The 19,867-nt window shown below is 51.9% G+C and overlaps 1 protein-coding gene across 1 annotated transcript in view; it reads right to left on the bottom strand.

Annotated features, from left to right (window-relative positions):
• Positions 1 to 3,855: 3,855 nt before the first annotated feature.
• The window catches only part of CGNL1 (cingulin like 1), a 99,555-nt gene continuing 83,543 nt past the window's right edge, over positions 3,856 to 19,867 (bottom strand). Inside the window, exons 14-18 of the mRNA XM_021694050.2 lie at positions 10,418 to 10,501; positions 9,503 to 9,627; positions 8,469 to 8,577; positions 8,004 to 8,167; positions 3,856 to 6,944 (exon numbers count right to left, since the gene is read on the bottom strand). Coding sequence (XP_021549725.1) covers positions 6,812 to 6,944; positions 8,004 to 8,167; positions 8,469 to 8,577; positions 9,503 to 9,627; positions 10,418 to 10,501 — 615 coding nt within the window. The 3' untranslated portion in view covers positions 3,856 to 6,811. The remainder of the gene's footprint in view (positions 6,945 to 8,003; positions 8,168 to 8,468; positions 8,578 to 9,502; positions 9,628 to 10,417; positions 10,502 to 19,867) is intronic.

The raw sequence follows: 19,867 nt of genomic DNA, 5'->3' as shown, positions 1-19,867 counted from the left end.
GGAAAGACAAATACCATACAATTTCACTCATACGTGGAATCTAAGAAACAAAAGAAATGAACAAAGAAAAGAGGAGACAAACCAAAAACAGACTCTTAACTCTAGAGAACAAACTGATAGTTACCAGGAGAGGTCAATGGGGGGGGCGGGGGAGATGGTTAAAACAGGTGAAGGGGATTAAGGGCACAATTACCATGATAAATAGTAATGTATAGAATTGTTGAATTACTATATTGTACACCTGATAGTAACATAACACTGTTAACTGTATTGGAGTTTATGCTATCATTTTTCTCCATAAGATTTTTTTTTATGTTTATTTATTTATTTAGGGAATCTCTAGATCCAAAATGGGGCTCGTACTCATGACCCTGAGATCAAGAGTCGAATGCTCTTCCAACTGAGCCAGCCAGGTGCCCCTAACTATACTGGAATTTAAACAAAACAAAAAACAAAGAATCACCCACAGGGCAAAACTGATTAGACTTTGTAGAGTCCCTGTGTGGCGTTCTGAAGGGACGCTCTCTGTCACTGTGTGGATGGGGAGGCAGGAGCTATCGGCTCCCCTGACCCGCACACACAACCCCCCGCCTCCAGCTCATACACTGAGTTACGGAGACCGGGAGTCTAGCTTCCCCAGCTGGAGCCCTGCTACTGCTGGGAAGGACTGGGGCGGAGGGCCCCCTTACCTTCGAGATGAGCTTCTGCACACAGCTCTAAGTCCTAAAGCTGGCTGTGATCAGCAGACTCCCCCCTCCCCTAGACACAAGGTGGCCTCCGCCCACTTGTAAGGATCCAGAGCCCATTCCCACTGGGACCGCTCCTCCCACGCTCGCAGAAACTATGCTGTCACCTCCGGGAAGGCAGCCCACTATCAAGCCCAGGAGTTTCAGACTCCAGCCCAACCACCTGGTAATCTTCAATGAGCGATTCTGGGGTGAGGGGTTTTCTTAGTGACCTCAGTGAAGAGTGTTCTGTTGAGAACAATCTGCTGATTTCAGATCGCAAGTGCAGTTTTGAATGTAAAACTAACATGAAAGGGACACCACACAATGAAGAGTATTGTTATATACGGCTCTAGAAGGAGCTCACCAGAGAGTAGTGTCTGGGGTTGGGAAGATGAATGTTCCCTGGGAACCATCCAAATTCCAGGACTTGCTGATGTTTCTCAAAGACCACCTTCCATGCAACGAGATAGTGGCAAGGCCCAGCGACCACCTTGAGCAGCCATCCCACCCCAGACAGGAAAGGCAAGCACAGCACCAAGAGGTCGTTGAAGGTAACATGAGAGATCCAGCAGCAAGTGGAACCAGAGACGGTTGGGTTAGATGAGCAGCTAAAAATCTGTGACTCACCTTGATCATGTGCTCTGTGGCTTCAAAGGCTAATTTGATTTCCACCTGCCTGTGATTGCAGTGCTGAGTGGGGGCAGGCAAAGGTGGTTGAGCTGCACAGAAACTCACACCTGAGGGGGATCTGAAAGAGGAAAGATCAGGAGGTCTGAGGGGTCTCTAATTCGGGATCAGATGAAAGACCTCTGTCCTCCAGGGCGGTGAGTGTTGGGGGAGGGGCAGCAGAGCTTCCTGGGAGCAGAGTGTGAGCCCCAGAACCAGACCCAGACTCTGGTCCTGCACCTCCACCTCCAACCGTGTGCCCTGGGGAAGGTCAGGGACTATAAATGGGGAAAAAAGACAAATTTGGCATGCCATAAACATAGGAAAGACTTAATACTTAAATCTAATTTCCACTCAGTTTAATAATCCCCATTTTGATAATTGCACTGTAAGCTCCTACAGGTGCCAGACTGTGGCTTAAACCTTGCATCTGCTACAGCACCTGGCCCGGGGTGGTAGGTACTACTCCCAGGGGGGTCCCCACTCCAGATGTGACTTACAGCCTCCGATTCCTTACCTGCCGAAATTTCTGCCTTTCTCATGAAATTGTTTAATTCTGTTCACCCAGAAGACCTCTGGAATCATGCTCCCCACCCCCAAGGAGTCACTGACAATCTGCTGTGAGAGCAGGTGGGATTCCGTGTGGTGGGAAACTTGCAAACATCCCCCGCACAATAGGCAGTATTGTTGAGTGTCTTTTGGGACCGCTGGTAAGGGGCACACGCTCAAACCTCGCTTTCCTCATGGAGAAAGGCATGAATGCCTGTGGTGATTTTCAGCGCCTGGTATTCGACGGGTCTGAGAGCACCGTCAAGGCATGCGGATCCCTCGGCAGAGCCTGGCACCCCACCTGCCTGTGGGGTTGTTCAGCCCCTGACAGGAACTGGCTGTCAGGTCATTTCCCCCTACCATGTGAAAATTTAGAAAACTTTCTGGTTAATGACTGTCTAGCAACAAAGACAGGATCATAGCTGCTATCAACAAATTCAAGGAAGGAATGTCGAGAATGCAGACAAGGGTGCCACAGGCCTGGAAGGACTTTTCCCTTTAGCTCTGGGCTCTCCTTGGGTCTCCTATCCCCACCAAGAGGACCCTGGCGGGGGGAGCCAAGGAAAAGGGGCCTAAATACAGTTTCAAAAGGAGATAATACCAAAGAGGGCACCTTTTATTAGAAATGATAAAATGATACCTCAATAAACCTGACCTTAAAGAAGAAAGTAAACAGCATTTATGCAAAGCCTTTGATGACTTATTAAAATTAGAAAATCTCATTTATGGGGCACCTGGGTGGCTCAGTCGGTTAAGCATCTGCGTTTGGCTCAGGTCATGATCCCGGGGTCCTGGGATCGAGCCCCACATCGGGCTCCCAGCTCGGCGGGAAGCCTGCTTCTCCCTCTCCCTCTCCCTCTCCCCCTGCTTGTGTTCCCTCTCTCACTGTCTCTCTCTCTCTCTCTGTCAAATAAATAAAATCTTTAAAAAAAAAAAAGAAAATCTCATTTATATTTGAGATGCTCCCTTTAGTCAGAATAAGAGGAGCCTAGGGCTGCACCATAGCCGGATGGGCAGGATGTTTACATTGCTGGGGGCATCGAGGGGGCAATGGGTAGAGCTCAGGGCAGTAAACAGCACCCCCTTGCAGGGGCCCAAAGAGTTTAGTGAAAAGCCACACAGGAGGGTAGGCAGTGTTGTGGGAACCCGCTAGGGCCGCTGAGGGACCCAGAGGAACAGCAACAGGAAGCCAGGACCACCTTTAGGACCAGAGGCATAAGGGGGAGGTAGGGTCACCCAAATCCTGTGGGAGCTGGAGTCACGACGGAACCCCGTCCCCCCATAGGAGCCACCGCCAAAAATGTTGCACGAAGCAGAGAATGATAACAGAGAAATATCCAACCCCTACCTGCTGCTCCTGGCTGACCCCCAACAGAGCAGCCACAGGTCATGGAGGGACCCCAGGGCCGGCAGGGATCAGCCTCCAGAGGACAGGGCAGAGACTGTATCTGAGGACGAAGAACCAGCCGTGTAGGTCCCTTTGTGGAGAAGGAGCCCTTTCCTGTAAAATGGGGACCCTGGTACTTGCTGTCAGCCTGCTATCGATCAAGAGAGATCATGCGTCAACTCTGATGGTAGGAGAACACATTTTAGTTTAGGAACAAGGAATAAACAGGGTGTGTCTGTTTATCCTCAGTTATGAACGCACTTCCCATGTTGCCTTTTTCTGCAAATGGGCAGGCTGGATTTCTCAGAACATCACCATCTGCAGGCATATTAATTCTCCCAGTGTTTACCACGGACCCGCTCCCATCCTTCTAATTTCAGAAACTGGTTCTGGGCATGAAAGGCCACCACGTTCCACTTCCTCAAGCAGCCTCCAGCCATTCACCTTGGCTGTTTCTTGGTGGACACGGAACCAAGCTCTGGAGAAAACAAGGGAGTTAAAATAATGGCAGAGTCAAGATTCCTGTCGGATGACACCATTTATTGAAAGGCAATCCTGCTTTATCCAGTTCACGTACATGGAGGTAGCTGCCCACAACATCTCTTCCCCATGACAAACCAAAGCAATCAAACATCCCCAAAGCTGAAGCACAACAGAATAAAGCTTCTTGCATTTGTCAAAGGACACTCCGAAGCAGGAAAAAAAAAATTATAAAGATATACGATGATTGTCTCCTCAGCATTGCATTAGGCCACATATTGGTTTATTAAATAAAATATTTTCTTTTTTTTTTAAGCTAGCTAAATATTCTTGAGTAGGGTTAGTTCTTAAAATAATAAACAGGAAAGAAAATGAGTATATAATAAAATCAAAGAATGATAGCATGTCAGAGCTGGAAAGGACCTTGAGCCATGGTCCTCATGTATTCCAGGCAATCTTGCGCTCTGAGAGCACACGCCCCGTCCCCCATCAAGGTCACCCCCGTCAAGGTCACCGGGGCAAGAAGAGTGAGGACTTGAAAACATCTCTCAAGGCCCAGTCCGATGTTCTTCCCACCCTGCTACCCCGCACGCCTCACCTCCAGCACCAAGCCCGTGTAGGCTGATGCCTTTGTTAACATTTACAACGGCCCATCTTTTACCGTGAGGATGCAACCCTCTGAACAGGGATCTCTTTTCTCTTTCCATGGGCACTTTTGCCTCTTGCAGCCTGGTGACCACGAGGAACTGCCAGAAACAGTGACTTTCTCACAAACCCCAGATAGACACTCGCCCCACCCCATCCCTCCGCCAAGTTCTTGCACCTCTGACCTTCTCCTGTCCCCCCTGTAGTTATGAGCGGGCTGAGGCATTTGTGGGCAGACTTCTTGGCATATAGCTAATGACAGTGAGTGGAAGCAGCAGGGAAATCAGAAATATAGTGAGGGTCGGAAAACCCCCAGGGAATTCCAGTGAATCAGGCTTGTTGTGTCCCCAAGAGGACAGAGGCGCTCCAGGGCTGGGTACGGAAGGGCTAGGCCTCGGTGTCCGTTTGTAGGACTACTGTCCTGCACTCTAGGAGGGCATTTGGGTCTGTTTTATTCACTGCTGTATTCCCAGTGTCAAGGACTGTGTCTGACACATGGTGGACGCCCAATCAATACTGGCTCAATGAATGAATGGTGAAAGGGAGCAATCTCTCTGCACCTCAAATGAGTAAGCAGAGGCAAGAACCACTCCAAGCCAGCAGAGGTGGGGCTCCCTGTCCTGTTAGGGAGGCAGGGGTGGGGTGACACCTGCCCTTAAAGCAGGCTGATCACTCTGAATCCTGTTCAGTGGGCTCTGAGCCCTGGTGTAGCTAGGGCACTGAAGCTCCCTGCTCCTCACAGTAACTGTCATGGAGTTCTCTGGTCCATGGGCTTCCCGTCTCTTAGGATACCTGGGGATACTGCCAACCCAACTGAACACGATCCTCTCCGCCCCTGTATATAGACACATCCTACGAGGTTCTCTCCCTGGCCGTGGCCCTACTGAGCTGCCTGCTCTACACCCTGGCCCTGACCTGTGGGGGCCTGGCTGTGCCTGGACTCGGCCTCTGGGCATCCATGGGACCAGTGGCAGTGGGAGGTGACACCAGGAAGGCCAGGAGGAAGTACTGGGATACTACAAGACTGCAAGTTCCCAATTCCACATTCCCTGTAATGCTGCCCCAGCAATGTGACCTCACCCAATTCCGCTTCCTTTGTGCCTGGTGCCGGCCCACGTCCCTCCGTCCCAGGAAGCCAGAAGGAGCCTTCCAGTCTGCACCTCCTGACTTTTTTCCCCTCACTTTCCTGACATAAACTCGAGATCCGGCTCAACATACCCCTTGTCTACACATCCCCCAGCTTTCACGAACTTCCCTCTTCCTTCCTCCCCACACTCACACGGGCCCGCTTACCCCCTCTCCACCCTCCCCTCATGACCTTCCTGGACACCACCCGCCTCTTCCTCACACCCTCCCACTCCCTACCCAGCAACCATCGGCCAGAGGAGGCTACCTGGAGGCCTGACGTGGGTGGACAGGAGGAAAGGACCAGTAAGAAACGACAGGAGGACCCCAACCCTCCAGAAACCACATGATTTGTCGAAAACCTTACTTACGAGTCTCCCCACCCCAACTGTGGAAATGAAATTGCAGTTGGTGACTGGGAATCGGTCTCAGCATGGTTCAGAAATTGTAACAACATTCTAGATAAAATAAGTAGGCAGGGCCACAGATACCCATGACCTTCTGACTTTCTCTCCCTCCGTAAGTCGTTCACCAAGACCACTTGAACTTCTCTTCTCGGGATTAACTGTCCCTTATCACCACGACAATTCCTTTTTTCCAACTCTGATGTCAAAAGTAGTCTGTATTCTACCCTCTCTCTCTCATCTCTATGTCTTCATCCTTAAAACCTCGTAGCTCCATGTTTTAAAAAATAATAAGAAAGATGTGTGGAGTTTACAAACAAGCCATCCTACAAGCTTCTGTAACATTCCACAGTGGAACAGCTGCAGCCCCGGAGAATCTGGATTCAAATATGTGCAGTCTATGCATCATCTCCTCCCCCGCACAATGGCTATTAAATAACAACTAGTAGCCTTTTGGACCCTTCTCCTTGGCCAGGGAGGGAGGAGGGCGCAGGAGCACTGTTGCGAACAGTGCGGCAGACAGCTATGCAGAATCCGGGCTTCCTCCCACTGAAATAGAGCCTCCAAACCCACAGTGAGTGGTGGTTCCTATGCCTCAGGCGCCAACATTTAAACTGCTACCTGTCCGAGCGAGGAGAGGTGTGCTACCAACTCAGAGACCCCGGGAGGAATGCAATGTGGAGGAGTCGGCCTGTTCTGTGACGAGGAGGTGCACGGGTCTCAGGTCTCGGCTCCGCATAGACGCTGCCTCTCCTGCTCTCCGCTGCGGGTGGCTGGCTGCCGGGCCCTGCCAGGCATGACGGGCCACTGCAGCCCCAGAAGGGGCCTCACATCTGGCTGGTGGTGGCGCTGTCCTTGGGGAAGCTGTGGCTCAGCGGCAGCTCATGGAGGCTCCCCCCATCCGTACTGAGGTCATCATCGTCCGTGTCGTCCAGCACCTTGCTCGGCAGCTTCTTAAGTCTGCCAAAACAACAGGGGGCATGTGTCCCGGCCCTGGGCTGCAGTTTGTCTCTGATCGGGGATGAAGGAAGGGTCTGGGGTTCCCATCTCTCCACCCCTCTGGCTGCCACGGAAGCACATGAACCAGTCTGCACCTGACAGTTCCTTCAGCAACAGGGAGCAAACTGCCTGCAAGCGGCCGGTGTTACCAGGAAGGGCTGGACGGGGCTGGAACAAGTTCAGTAGGGCTGATTTTTCCTTTCGCCTCAAGCTACGATATGTCTCGTCAGGGTACTGTTATTGATCCCATCTTAATTAAAAATTTTGATATCTTGTTTACCATGGGTTGTTTGCATTCACTTTATATAACAGTGCATGAATTATCTATCTTGATTACTAAGATTTTTGGTGCCCCCTTAAATGGTGCACCCTAATGCCAGCCCTGGGGCCAGGCTCTTAATAGACAGGCCCTATTTATAGGATTCTCAACGGGCTGGGGTCTTCTGTCCATTTACAAGAGAACCACCTGGGCTACCTGCATAGTCAGCCTCTGAGAAAGGCTCAGCTCTATGGATGAGCATGAACTTAATCTCACCCTGTACCCCAGTGACCCTGGGGCAGGGAAAGTGACCCCCACCCCAGGCCCCTTCCAGTCACGGCAGGGGGACTTTAGAGGCAGCTCTCTCCTGAGACCAGGCCCAAGAGAGTCTAGTCTTCATGGGGATATGAAGCCAAACCTTATCTTATTTCTCCCTAAAAGCAGGACTCCTAAGGGCTGGTCTAGAGGCTGCCCCCTCCAGGGTGGTACGAGCTAGGTCTCCTGCTCTGAGCCTCAGTTTCCCTTTATGGACAAGAGCGATGGAATCTGTCTGGCTGACAGCAGGGGATTGGTATGGGGATGACACATGTGGGGTGACCGAAGTGGATGTGGCCACTCTCGACTCTAGGATGGGATAACCCCGAGAGGCAACAACAAGGAACTGGCGTCAGACACCAGCAGTAAGTGTGCCCTGACAGTGTCGAGCTCTCCTCAAATGTCAGGGGGATCACGGTCCCTGAGGGGCCGCCACACTCACCCACCTTAGGTCCTTCTTCATGGCATTGAGCTGTCCCTGTAGCTGCTCGTTCACATCCATCTGCTCCTCCAGCTCCCTCTGCAGCTTCTTTTTAGAACTTTCTAGTCTGTCGATCTCCTCCTCAGCCTCCTCCACCTGCCGCTTCATGGCTTTCAAGCGCAAGCTCAGCTGCATTGGGAGAGAAGGCAGGTTGAACGCCGGCTGGTCACCCAGCCCAGCGGGGATGGAGAAGAGTCCAGCACAGAGAGGCCTGCAGTCCAGCCGCCGTCCTCCCCAGGCGACCAAGAGGTGGCAAAGAGAGCAACCGGTCTCAGCTCCGGGGCTGAGGGTTGCTGAACCCCCTGCTAAAGTAGGCTAGAAAGGCCCCATTGTTCTACAATGTACCTGGGGAGAGGGGAAGACAGGACTCAGTCTCTACAACTCTATCACCCACCCGCGGCGGAAAAATCTGAGAATAAGGGTCCCTCACCTGGTCCTTCTGATCAGTCAGCGACAGGTGCTCATCATCCACCTGCATCACCAGCTCCTTCACCTTCCGCTCCAGCCGGCGGTTGCTGAGCTGGAGGCTGGCCCGGTCCCTAGAAGGGCAGGGGGAACAGAACCGAGGACCCTCTCATCCAGCCCCACAGGAGGCCCTGGCCAGGCTGTGGAGGCAAGGAAGCTCCAGCAAGCGGCCTCGTCAACTCGTGGCTTAGGGTCGGAGACACGCAGCGGTCAGTCCGGGAAGAAACGGGGGCTCCATGAAGGGGAGCGACTTGCCCGAGGCCGCAGAGCCAGCGACAGGCAGAGCTGGGAATGGAGCTGCCCTGCGTTCTTCCAGTCCCAAGCTTTACTTTGTAAGGCAGAGGGCCCCCGACTGCCCGAGTATGAGCGGCATGGGTCTACTCCAGGCTGCTCCAGTCCAGCCCCAAAGTCCTACTAGGAACGGATCATGTATAGTGCTATATGCACGCACACCTCACCCCTGAGGGGCCAAGAGTAAGAACGGAGGCCAGTCAGGCTCAACCGGGTGCTGGCTGGCCCTCGGGCTATGATCTCGGAGCCAGATGCAGAGAATCTCCTGGAAAGGAGGGAGGCCCTCTGATCCCAAGCGTCTTCCACTCACTGTGGGGGTCCTGCCCATTTCTGAGCCAGCACTGGGCCTCTGCTCCAATACCTCTGGCCCCTGGGGTAGAGTGGACCCCCTGCCTCTAATCCAGCTCAAACTCAGTAGCTGATGAGGCAGCCTGTCATTCCGAGGGGTGGAAAGGAGCAGCCAGCACAGCGTGGAAGCTGTGGGCTCAGGCGTGGGACGCCTGCGCTGGAGTCCGCGGGCCAATATTCAGCCCGGCTACCTTCCCCAGTACTTACTGGCACCGGTCTTGCTTTTCTCGCCTATTGTACTTGCTCCACCTTCCTCACAGGAAGGCTCATAAGGACAGGAAGAGGCACAAATGGGAACGTGCTCTGCAGTGTGGACACCACTGCTCACCGGGCCTCCGCACCTCGGCTGGCCGGGCTCACCTCTCCTCGCTCTCCAGACGGTCCTCCAGCTCAGCGATCCTGGCCTCCAACTGCACCACCAGCCCCTCTTTGCTGGACCTGTAGGAGCCTTCCAGGTGGATAATCCGGCTCTTTAAGTCCTTGTTCTAGAATCAGACAGGGATGCTGTGAGGGGTTGTGTGTCTACTGTGCTCTCTGCAGGGTAGAGTACAGGGTGGAGCCAGCACGTGGTCAGCAACTGCGATGAGCCCGCCCTCCACACGGGATGCATGGCCCTGGGGGACCAGGGGAAGCCGGGCATGTCTCTAGGGACAGGCCTTGCGCTCCACTCCTGGCATGCTGAGAAGAGATTCTACCACATTCCCTCCTGAGCCCCAGTGAAATCTTTGGCCGTCGTAGGACTCCTGGATGTTAGGCCAACATGCATGGCCTTGTTTTTGTATAAACCTATGGGGGGGGAGGTGGGGAGGCAGGAGAAACAGGCTCCTTCACCAAGATCATACAGGATATTCAGTGAAGAGTTTACATGAATAGCATGTAAAAGAAACGATTCCAAAACAAAATAAAACAAAACAAAAAAAAAGAAACGATTCCAAAACAAAATAAAACAAAACAAAAAAAAGAAACGATTCCAAAACAAAATAAAACAAAACAAAAAAAAGAAACGATTCCAATAAGCTCTGTTGGCAACTCATGGCCCCCATTTTTCATTCCCTTTATGTCAGAATTTAGCCCTCTTAGGATCTAGAAGACGCCACCCGCAATTCCTCCTCCCTAGGTGTTCAACCTCCAAGCAGATTTAATATTATTGGGAAAACCTCTCTGGAAAAGGCCTTCAGAACACCTCCACCTCTCAGGTGAGTTAGGCCCCAGAGTTCTTGGGGTGCCATGCAAAGGAGACCCCACCGAGGGGGTCTGATCCAAGACCAGCCTCACCTGCCTCTCCAGAGAAATCTTGTCACACTCCAAGTCCTGCTTGACAGCTCTCTCCTGCAGGAGCTCGCTCCTCATCTGCTCCATCTGCCCAAGGAGAACAAAGCCCAGCAGTTAGAGGGGCTGTCTCTGTATCCTTCGTGTTGATATGGTCCCTGGGTACCAAATTCCAACCACCAAGCCAGCTTCTCTTCATCATGCCATCTCCTCTTGGGGGCAGGAGCTGTTTCTTAGATATTCTTGGTTTCGTGATGATTGCAAAGACAACGTTACAAACGACGGTAACGGTCATAGCAAACCCTGCTGTTATGGGCTGAATGGTTGGCCCCCCAAAAAGATACACTGAAGTCCTACCTCCTGGTACCTAAGATATGACCTTATTTGGAAACAGGGTTTTTACAGAGGTAACCAAGCTCAAATGAGGTCATTAGGGTAGGCCCTAATCCAATATGACTGGTGGCCTTATAAAAAGGGGAAATTTGGACTCTGGGACAGACATGCAGCCAGAAAAGACAGTGTAAAGAGAGACACAGAGACAATGCCACGTGAGGACAGAGGACTGGAGGAAGGCATCTATGGTCAGGGAATGCCGAAGAGCCAGAAAGCTGCCCGAAGCCCGTAAGAAGCAACAGAGAATTCTCCTACAGGTCCAAAGAGAGCAAGGCTCTGCTGATACTTTGATTTCAGACTTTTGGGCTCCAGAGTTATGAGATAATAAATTTCTGTCCTAGGCCACCCCATTCGTGGCACTTTGTTACAGCAGCTCCAGAAAACGGAATCACCTGCTTAGCACTCCACAAGCACTATTACTGTCCCCACAACAACCCCAGGAAGTAGGTAATCCTATCTCTGTGGAGGGCACTGGGGTGTAGAGAAGCTCATCAACTTGCATGGTGCTCAACCATCCCGGCCAACTCGCCCAACTCGGAGGATGTTCTCGGGGCACAGGACTTCCAATGCTAAAACTGAGCATCCGGGCATCATTCGTCCAGGGATGATTCAGTGATCCAACTTGCCCGAGATCTACACAACTAGTAAGAGGGGGAGCGAGCACTCATCTGAGTTCCTGACTGCTGCAGGGTAAGTTCAAACTTTGGGAAAGGCTTCTACACTTAGCACATTTCAGACGCTGCTAGATTTCTCCCTTCGTGTACCAGAAACAAAAGTCAGCAAGAACACTGGGCAGCTCTTGGTGACCTGGCAAAGGCTAAACGTTACTGAGGATTTCGTCTATGTTAATAGGAAATGAGCCTTGGGGCGCCTGGGTGGCTCAGTCGTTAAGCATCTGCCTTCGGCTCAGGTCATGATCCCAGGGTCCTGGGATCGAGCCCCGCGTCGGGCTCCCTGCTCTGTGGGAAGCCTGCTTCTCCCTCTCCCACTCCCCCTGCTTGTATTCCCTCTCTTGCTGTGTCTCTCTCTGTCAAATAATTAAATAAAATCTTAAAAAAAAAAAAAAATAGGAAATGAGCCTGGTGGAGCAGTACCCAGAGAGAAATCCCGTGGCCTGCCTCTGTTCCCCAATCCCCAGCGGGCTTTCAGCAGCAGTGACATGAACCCCAGACCCTGTTCCCAGGACTGTCCAGCAGAGGGCAGCCTGAAGAAGCTGGGAGAACTGACCGCATGAACCAGTAAAATAAAACCACCCCTTCCTTCATAAGGTTCAGCCTGGGTAAGAGGTGCACCCACGAGTCCCTGGATGCCCAGGGTACACCTGTAACAGTCTCACTGGCCTGGTCTCCGCTTGCATTTTCACCACCTGCACAAGCACCTGAGTAAAGGAAAAGCCCACCCCTCCCCCACCCTCTGCCTGGAGAGCAAGACCTTGCGGGGTGAGCCAGGGATAACAAGAGGAAACGCTGGGACAGGCTTGCATCTGCTCCCATCTCCCGCTGTCCCTGCCACAGTGCATGCAGGGAATGACAAGCAGCGTGGTGTGGGTGGCCTAGAGTGGGTGACAGGGAAGGCTGAGGAATGAGGGTGGTGATGGGCAGGACCTGGACCTGGAGAGGCTGGGACTCTGCCCACAGGTGAGGGAGTATCTGTGTGGTCAAAACAAAAAAAACGCTGACATTTTTGCATTTCTGGCCAGCAGGCTTCTAAGTCAAGGGAATTCAGAATTCTACAGCAGGGGACACTGACGCCCAGGGCAGGGATACATGTGACCAGAGAGAGCAGAACTAGAACCCAGGCCAAGCCTACTCACAGCCCACGACTCCGCCTGCCCTGGCTCTCTGGACCAAATTAGGGCAAAGGCCTCACACGGATCTAGGGTTCAAATACAGCGGTCATGTAAAAACCAAGACCTGGGAAGAAGGCAATCTCCTTAGGGCACCCTTGTACGCTGCAGGGAAAAAAGTGCCAGCAATGCTAAGGGTCAGCCGGCAGAGCAGGGAGAATTCCGTCCGTGGCCCAGCTCCCACCCCGCCTGGCCCCAGAGCCCTCGAGAATCACCTGTTACAGAGGTGCTGGAATATTCCTGTAACTGCCACATGAGCACAAAGTCCACAGCTAACGAATGCGGGCTCACAGCCCCACTCTGAGCACGGCCTCCAAACCGGCCGATGCAGCACACGGAGCACGGAGGACGTCAGCACGGCTGGGCCACGGGACTGCCATGTGCCTCCCGGGGGAGAGCGTTCTGTTCACCAGAACACGGTTAAACTGTCACTGTGATGGGAAGTCATTCCACAGCCGAGCAGCGGAGGCCTGGCTTCTCCTCTGGCTCTGAGTTCACTTGTGTGTGACCTCAGCCACCTCACCTCCGGGATGCAGACTCATTTCTAACACAAGGCACTTGAACGAGATAGCCTGTGAAGGCCCTTCGAGGTGGCTGGTCACACAGTGAAAGCACATTCTGGTGGGTGCAGAGTGGCTCTCCCCGCGAGGAAGCCAGAGGCCCCTGCCCCCATCCTCCGACCAGAGTAGCCGCCCCATCTCTCCAGACACTGAGGAGTGTCCCCAGAAAGGACATGAACGTACTTGCGTGCTGGGGGACAGCTGGTCTTGGAATGACGGGATAGGTGACAGGATGAGTTCGCTCCTTCGATGTTAGCAGCCCTAGGACACTGACAAAGACCAACACAGGACCTGCCCTAACTGTAGCCTCGTGGGGGACAAACGAGTAAGTCCCATATGTGTGGCGCATGGCAGTGGTCACAGCCCAGGCATAGAGGGCCAGGGAAAGGGCCCCTCAGCTGTGACCCACCCACCTGAGAGGCCAGGCTCAGGCAGGGTAGAGAAAGGGGCAGGAGAGGGAACACAGCTTCCCAGACCAGGGCCACCAGTGGGTCAGAGTGGGAGGTAAGCAAGAAGATGGGGTGCTCGAGAAACAGAAAGCACCGGACTAGACACGCAGGGGCAGGAGACAGGCAGGTTAAGAGAGGGGGGACAGGGAGCAGTCCCATGGGGCCTGTTACTACATGGTGACCAGAGAGCTTGGATTGCACTTACTAAAGGAAGTCTTAAGCATTTTTACAGTGCTGTTCCTTTAGTCCTCCATCCCCCCACCCCCTCGGAGGAGGTAGGTCCCGTACCAGCCCCATCTACCCCTAGAGTCCAGGAGAGGCTGCAGACAGGTGCAGAGACGGGATGGCACCAGCTGAAGCCACGGGCCTGATGAGCTCCCCAAGGAGAACTGTATGAAGAATGAGGAGGCCCCAGAGCTGTGCCCTGCGGAGCACTCCCCCTAGGGGAGACTGGGACGAAACCAGGATACTGCCCTGTCCCGTAAGCCAAGAAGGGTGAGGACTGAGGAAGGTCAGGCAGAAGGAAGCCTGGGGAAAAGCGCCTGAGCTGGACAAGAGGTCGGCTCTGGAAGGCTCGGCAGAGAGGGGAACCCAAGTGCAGAAACTGGGAAGGTGCCGGGCACGAAGAGGTGGGAAAACGCCTTTCCTCGAACTCCAGCGGTGACGAGATGACAGCTACAACTGGAGGGCTGGGGATGTGAGGGCCCCAAAGAGGGCTGTAATAGAGGCGCCCCACACCTATTAGCAGGCGAGGGTGAGAATCACGGAGAAGGGAAAAGTTACAGACGCTGGACAGTGACGAGAAGGGAGTTGAACAGGGAGACTGATGACTGTGTAGGGGGAGGGACAGGATGTAGGCCCGGTGCCGGGGGCAGCATGGAGTGGGAGAGAACTTTCTCTGAGCCTCTGAGAGACAGCATAATGCAGGACTTAAGGGAGGCAGGCTCCTGTAGCTCAGAGGCATGGGAGGGAGGGAAAGGAGCGAAGGGAAGGGAAGGGAAATTATTTTTCCAAAAGTGGGGGATAAGGAAGAACTGTGGGCTTGTAGAGAGAGAAAGAAATTTAGAAATTTAGTTGTTGTGAGGCATTAGGCTGAAAAATACCAAAAGACAATAAAAGGCCGGCAGAGCGGAGACAAGGGTGTGGTTGTAGCTGTATATGGCATCTGCTTTTAGGGGGTCAGGTGGTGGTTTCTGCAGCTGTGCTCCAGGCCTGAGGACCGAGGAGGGAAACATCAAGAATCAAAAGCCCCGGGTGACATGCCCGGGGCGACTGCGAGTGTCCTGGGCACGTCTGGGCCTCTCAATCCTCCTGCCACTCTCTGAAGCAGATGTTATCACCCCATTTTCCAGGTGGGAGGTTCAGGAACGTTGGACGCAGCTTTGGGACTCTAGCCCAGGCTTTCTGGCTGAAAATCATTCACTCCTTTTCTCCCTCTCGGCAAACGTGGAAGACCCAGGTCTCTCAGTGAAGGGCAAATCGTACAAGGCAAGAGCGTTCGGGCGGGGACTTCCACAGTGGAGCGAGGCAGACAAGCTGCACGGAGGGGCTCCGGGACCACCAAGGGGCCATGCAGCGCTGGGCCCAGACGGGAGTTCAGGAACATCCCTGTGACTCCAAGCAGCAACCAGTGGCCAAGTCTAGCTCCCTCAGTGCCACTGACTGGAAAATCTGGGTCCTGCCAGGACACGGGCCTCCCAGTGCACAGGAGGGCTCAGGGGGGCAGCATCCCAGAGGTCTCCTCAGGTTCAAGACCTCCCTGGAGGGGCACCTGGGTGGCTCAGTCGGTTAAGCGGCTGCCTTCAGCTCAGGTCATGATCCGGGGTCCTGGGATCGAGCTCCATGCTGGGCTCCCTGCTCAGCAGAGAGTCTGCTTCTCCCTCTGCCTGCCGCTCCCCCTGCTTGTGCTCTCTCTCTAACAAATAAATAAATAAAATCTTAAAAAAAAAAAAAATCTCATTGCTAAAAAAAAAGACCTCCTTGGAGAGCCCCAGGCAAATGGTGATACTCCAAAAAAATTCCAAACAAAACAAAACAAAACAAAAAGTCATTATTTATACTCCCCTACATCTCTTCAAAAGATGGCTATTAAAATGGAAGTGCAAAATAAATCAGAGTGAAGAACAGGAAGGAAAAAATGTGCAACCATAAAACTTAACAGTTACTGTGACAGGGCTGTCCATTTTTTCTTACTCTTTCGCAAACCAGGCCTTTTAGCAGGCATGCGAGGCTTCCTTCAATTCTTCAAAAAGGACAGCCTGACAGAAAATTCCAAAATAAGTCCACTACATGAAGCCTTATACAAGGAAGACCTTGTGAAGTGACGGACAATGCTCCCAAGGCTGGGTTTTACCGTAAACCAGAAGTGCTCTAGCCCTGTCAATACAGTGATCCCTAGGACTGGCCCAGTGACTTGAGCCCACACTGGGAGAAGAGAGGAGAGGTGAGAAAAGAGGAAAGGGGAGGGGATGGGAGAGGGGCGAGGAGGGGAGGGGCAGGGAGGGGAAGGAAGGGGAGAAGAGAGGAGGGGAAAGGAGAGGAGGGGAGAGAGGCAAGGAGGGCAGGAGCAGGGAGGGGAGGGAAGGGGAGAAGAGAGGAGAGGAAGGGGGGAAGAGAGAAGAAGGGAGGGGAGTGGAGGGGAGAGGGGGGAGAAGGGGCGAGGAGGGGAGGGGAGGGCCGGGGAGAGAAGGGAAGAGAAGAGAGCCGCTGGCTTGGCCAGCTTCCTCCTGTGGACCAGAGAAGTAAATCTGTGGCTGGGAAAACATTTCTTTTATATAAGCTTAGTGCTTTACATGTCGTTTACCCTTCAACTATACTAAATAGACCAAACAAAAACTTTTCCAGTCAAATTAAAAACAGAACAGGAGCTGAAGGCAACAGTTTATCAGAGCTGGATTGAAGAAATGCTAAACCCTGAGCATCTTGATCGGAAAGAACAGTATCAGATTCCAGTGGGTTTTATGTCAGAGGCACCCATGACCTGAGCCAGCTCTCAGGATGAGACTCAGCAGCCTTCCATGTTAATGAGAAGCCAGAGATATTTATGATCGCTAATAACAATATTTTGGCCCATCACCTGTGTTTACCATTGGGCTGTAGAGGGCCTTGGGACCTACACTCCTGGCTGGTATTAAAAACACCAGGAAGGGGTGCCTGGGTGGCTCAGTTGGTTAAGCGACTGCCTTCGGCTCAGGTCATGATCCCGGAGTCCCGGGATCGAGTCCCGCATCGGGCTCCCTGCTCGGCGGGGGGTCTGCTTCTCCCTCTGACCCTCCCCCCTCTCATGCTCTCTGTCTCTCATTCTCTCTCTCTCAAATAAATAAATAAAATCTTAAAAAAAAAAAAAAAAAACACCAGGAAGATCCTCAATCATAAGAGAGGAAAACCATTATTAACCAACTATACACATTGGGTTTTAAGCCGTCCATACAATCGGAGCCAGGTCTGAGACTAAGGGGCATTTCAATTAAAAGAAAACAAGCTCCATAATTGATGGTTCAGTCACTGACTGCAAAGGAGCCTTACTTCCCAGTACCATATCCTGCCGGATGCATCACCCTGGTGCAGACTGAGGAGCAGGTGTGAGCCAACCACCTGGGAGCAGTTCCAAAAAGGAATGCAGGGGTCTGCAACTTCATCCACTGGGATTTATTCTGTTGTTGCCAAGGCAACAGGGAAGCCCTACTCAGCCCCTGGAAGGATCATAAAGCCACCCAAAGCTCTGGAGTTGGTGTTTTTCCTCTTGTCTGCCTACATTAGAAGAATCATCTTTCCACTGAGCTGGGTCATCATAGCTTCCATGGCCAAGAAAACGCCTCTCCATTGAGGCCCAGCCCAAGTGTTAACTGTTTGTACTCAACCACCAGGAACAGCACAGCAGCGCCCAGTGAACTAGAACACGTTTAAAACACGCCGATGCTGGGCCTCTCTTTTACTATGTAAATCCTGGACTCACTGGACAGTCAAGAGAAGATCATAAATCCTCATCCATATTAAAAGACACCATGGCCTTATTGTTAACTTGTGAAGAGAGGCCCCAAATGTATCTGGGGAGGTCTTTACCAGTCTTAAGTCTGATGCTGGAATGATGGGAACAGGTGGGAGGCAGTAGGCTCTGGAGTCAAATCCTGGCTTGGCCTCCAAGCTTCAGGACCCTAGGTGGTCACTTACAAGCCGAAACAATGACACAAAAGCATGTAAGCAGGGCACACAGAGCCCAGCACTTAGCAAATCCTCCGTAAAGGTTTTGGAGGAAGGAGAGAAAAAAGGATTTCTTTGTATTTAAACAGACCAAAGCCAGTGAAATACCCACTATTTAAATCAATTTGCCTTCAACTTACAAGCCAGAACCCTTCCTGAATCAGGTGAAACCATATTTGGGTGAGAAAACAAATACTCCTCACCTCTGTTTTACAGAGTAGATAAGACATGACTTTATCAAGTCTAAATTCATCCCTTCTCCTTCATGTTAGTCAGATTTGGAAACAAAATTCAAGCATCCAAAACGTTTGGGGGAAAAAAAAAATTTCTGTTAGGATTTCCTGAACCCATCAGTCTGAAAAATTACATCCTGAGCATGTACGGAAAAGAACGGCTGGGAACTCACAAATAATGTGCCCAGCATTTACTGAGTGTCAAATGTATGTATAAGAACGGGGGGAAAAAACATTCAAAGGATAGGATGTTTGATCTCATAACTGCCTTTTCTATTCTCTGTCCCCGAACAGCCCAGTTGAGCTTCCTCCTGGTCTCCCCTTCTGCTGTCCTTACTCCCAACCCCACTACATTAATCTTTTAAAATACCCCGTATGCCTCACTGTCTGCTCTACAACCTTCAATGGTTCCCCACTGCCTTCAGGATAAGGTCCATTCAACACCCTCAACCTGCCTCTCCAAACTTATCTCCTACTATTCCCTTATGGAAACCAGAAACCTATCACAGTATTCCGTTCATTGTCCCCCAGACACTGTAAATATCCTACTTCCCAATCCTAATTCACACTATCCATTCTGTCTAGGATTCCCTTCCCACTCCTTAGTTTGTCTAAATCTTACCCTTTCTTCAAAACTAGCTCCAGGTTCACCTTCCTCAAAGAACTCCCACCATCACCCCTTGCTATGATGGCCTTTCCTTCGTGAGCTGCCTGAATCCTGCACTTGGCATTTAGTATCTGTTGCTTTTTCTTATTAATCATCCATTTTGGGGGGCATCCTCCATCTCTTCAAACACTCAAGGACAGGGGCCACTTTTGATCATCTCTACAGCCTCACCACAATGCTCTTTATGCACACAGTAGGTATCCAGCATACCTTATGAGCACCGAGCACTGGTAGAACCCTGTTTGGGGAGTCAGGAGATTTGAGGCCAGCTCTGCAACTGACCACCTGTGTGAGCTGGCCAGATTGGGGGAGGGCGGCGCGCGACGATGGGGCTGGGCCTCAGATCTCTTGTGCACTGCACCAGAAGTCTGGGGAGAAGAACTTGGAGGTCCTTGCCAGATCTAAGATTCTGTGAAAGGGGTTGGCCATTTGCTCATATTGCTGGAAAACCTTTTTTTTCCCCCCCTTGCTTTTCTACCTAAGCCCTGCCACTAAGACTAGGGGAAAAATGAGAGATGTTTGGGGAAAGCAAAATTCAGAAGGGGAGCTTATAAGAATGCAGAGTTTAAGTAAGAGCTGTAACCTTTTCCCTTTTCAATTTAAAGAGAGCAAGATCCAAAAAGTCTAACTCCCCACGCCTTCCCTTTTCAGTGCCTGGAAGCAGTTTGCTGAGCTTCTGGGGCTGATGCTATAAATCGGGTTGAAGATATCAGACAGGCAACATTTCCTGTTCTTTAGGGGATGTCCCTGTTAAGGAGGCATCACAGGTCAGTGTTTGGGGGGGAGAGGAGAAGGGGTCTTAGGTTTGGAAGTTTCCCCTCTGATTCTGGCAGGAAGGCAGCAGGCTCATGGCCCAACAAGTTAACGTAAGCGGATCAAAATTAGGGCCCCGACTATCTATACCCAAGGCCCTTCCTTGGAACCTTTACTTTAAGAGGCAAAAAAGAAGTCTCAGATTGACCCCAGCATTGAATAAGAATTAAATGCTGTCCTGTGAGGCGGGTATTCAGTCAACCCAGTTCTCTACGCTACCCTTCCTCACAAATCCAGAGACAGCAAAGGCCAGAAGAGAGGCCTTACCTCAGGAGTTTTGTTTTGTTGTTGTTTT

Source organism: Neomonachus schauinslandi, chromosome 9 (assembly GCF_002201575.2).
Source record: "Neomonachus schauinslandi chromosome 9, ASM220157v2, whole genome shotgun sequence".
In the NCBI taxonomy this organism is placed as follows: Eukaryota; Metazoa; Chordata; class Mammalia; order Carnivora; family Phocidae; genus Neomonachus; species Neomonachus schauinslandi.
Note: the sequence above shows the minus strand (reverse complement) of the source record. Positions and strands in the feature narration are given on the sequence as shown.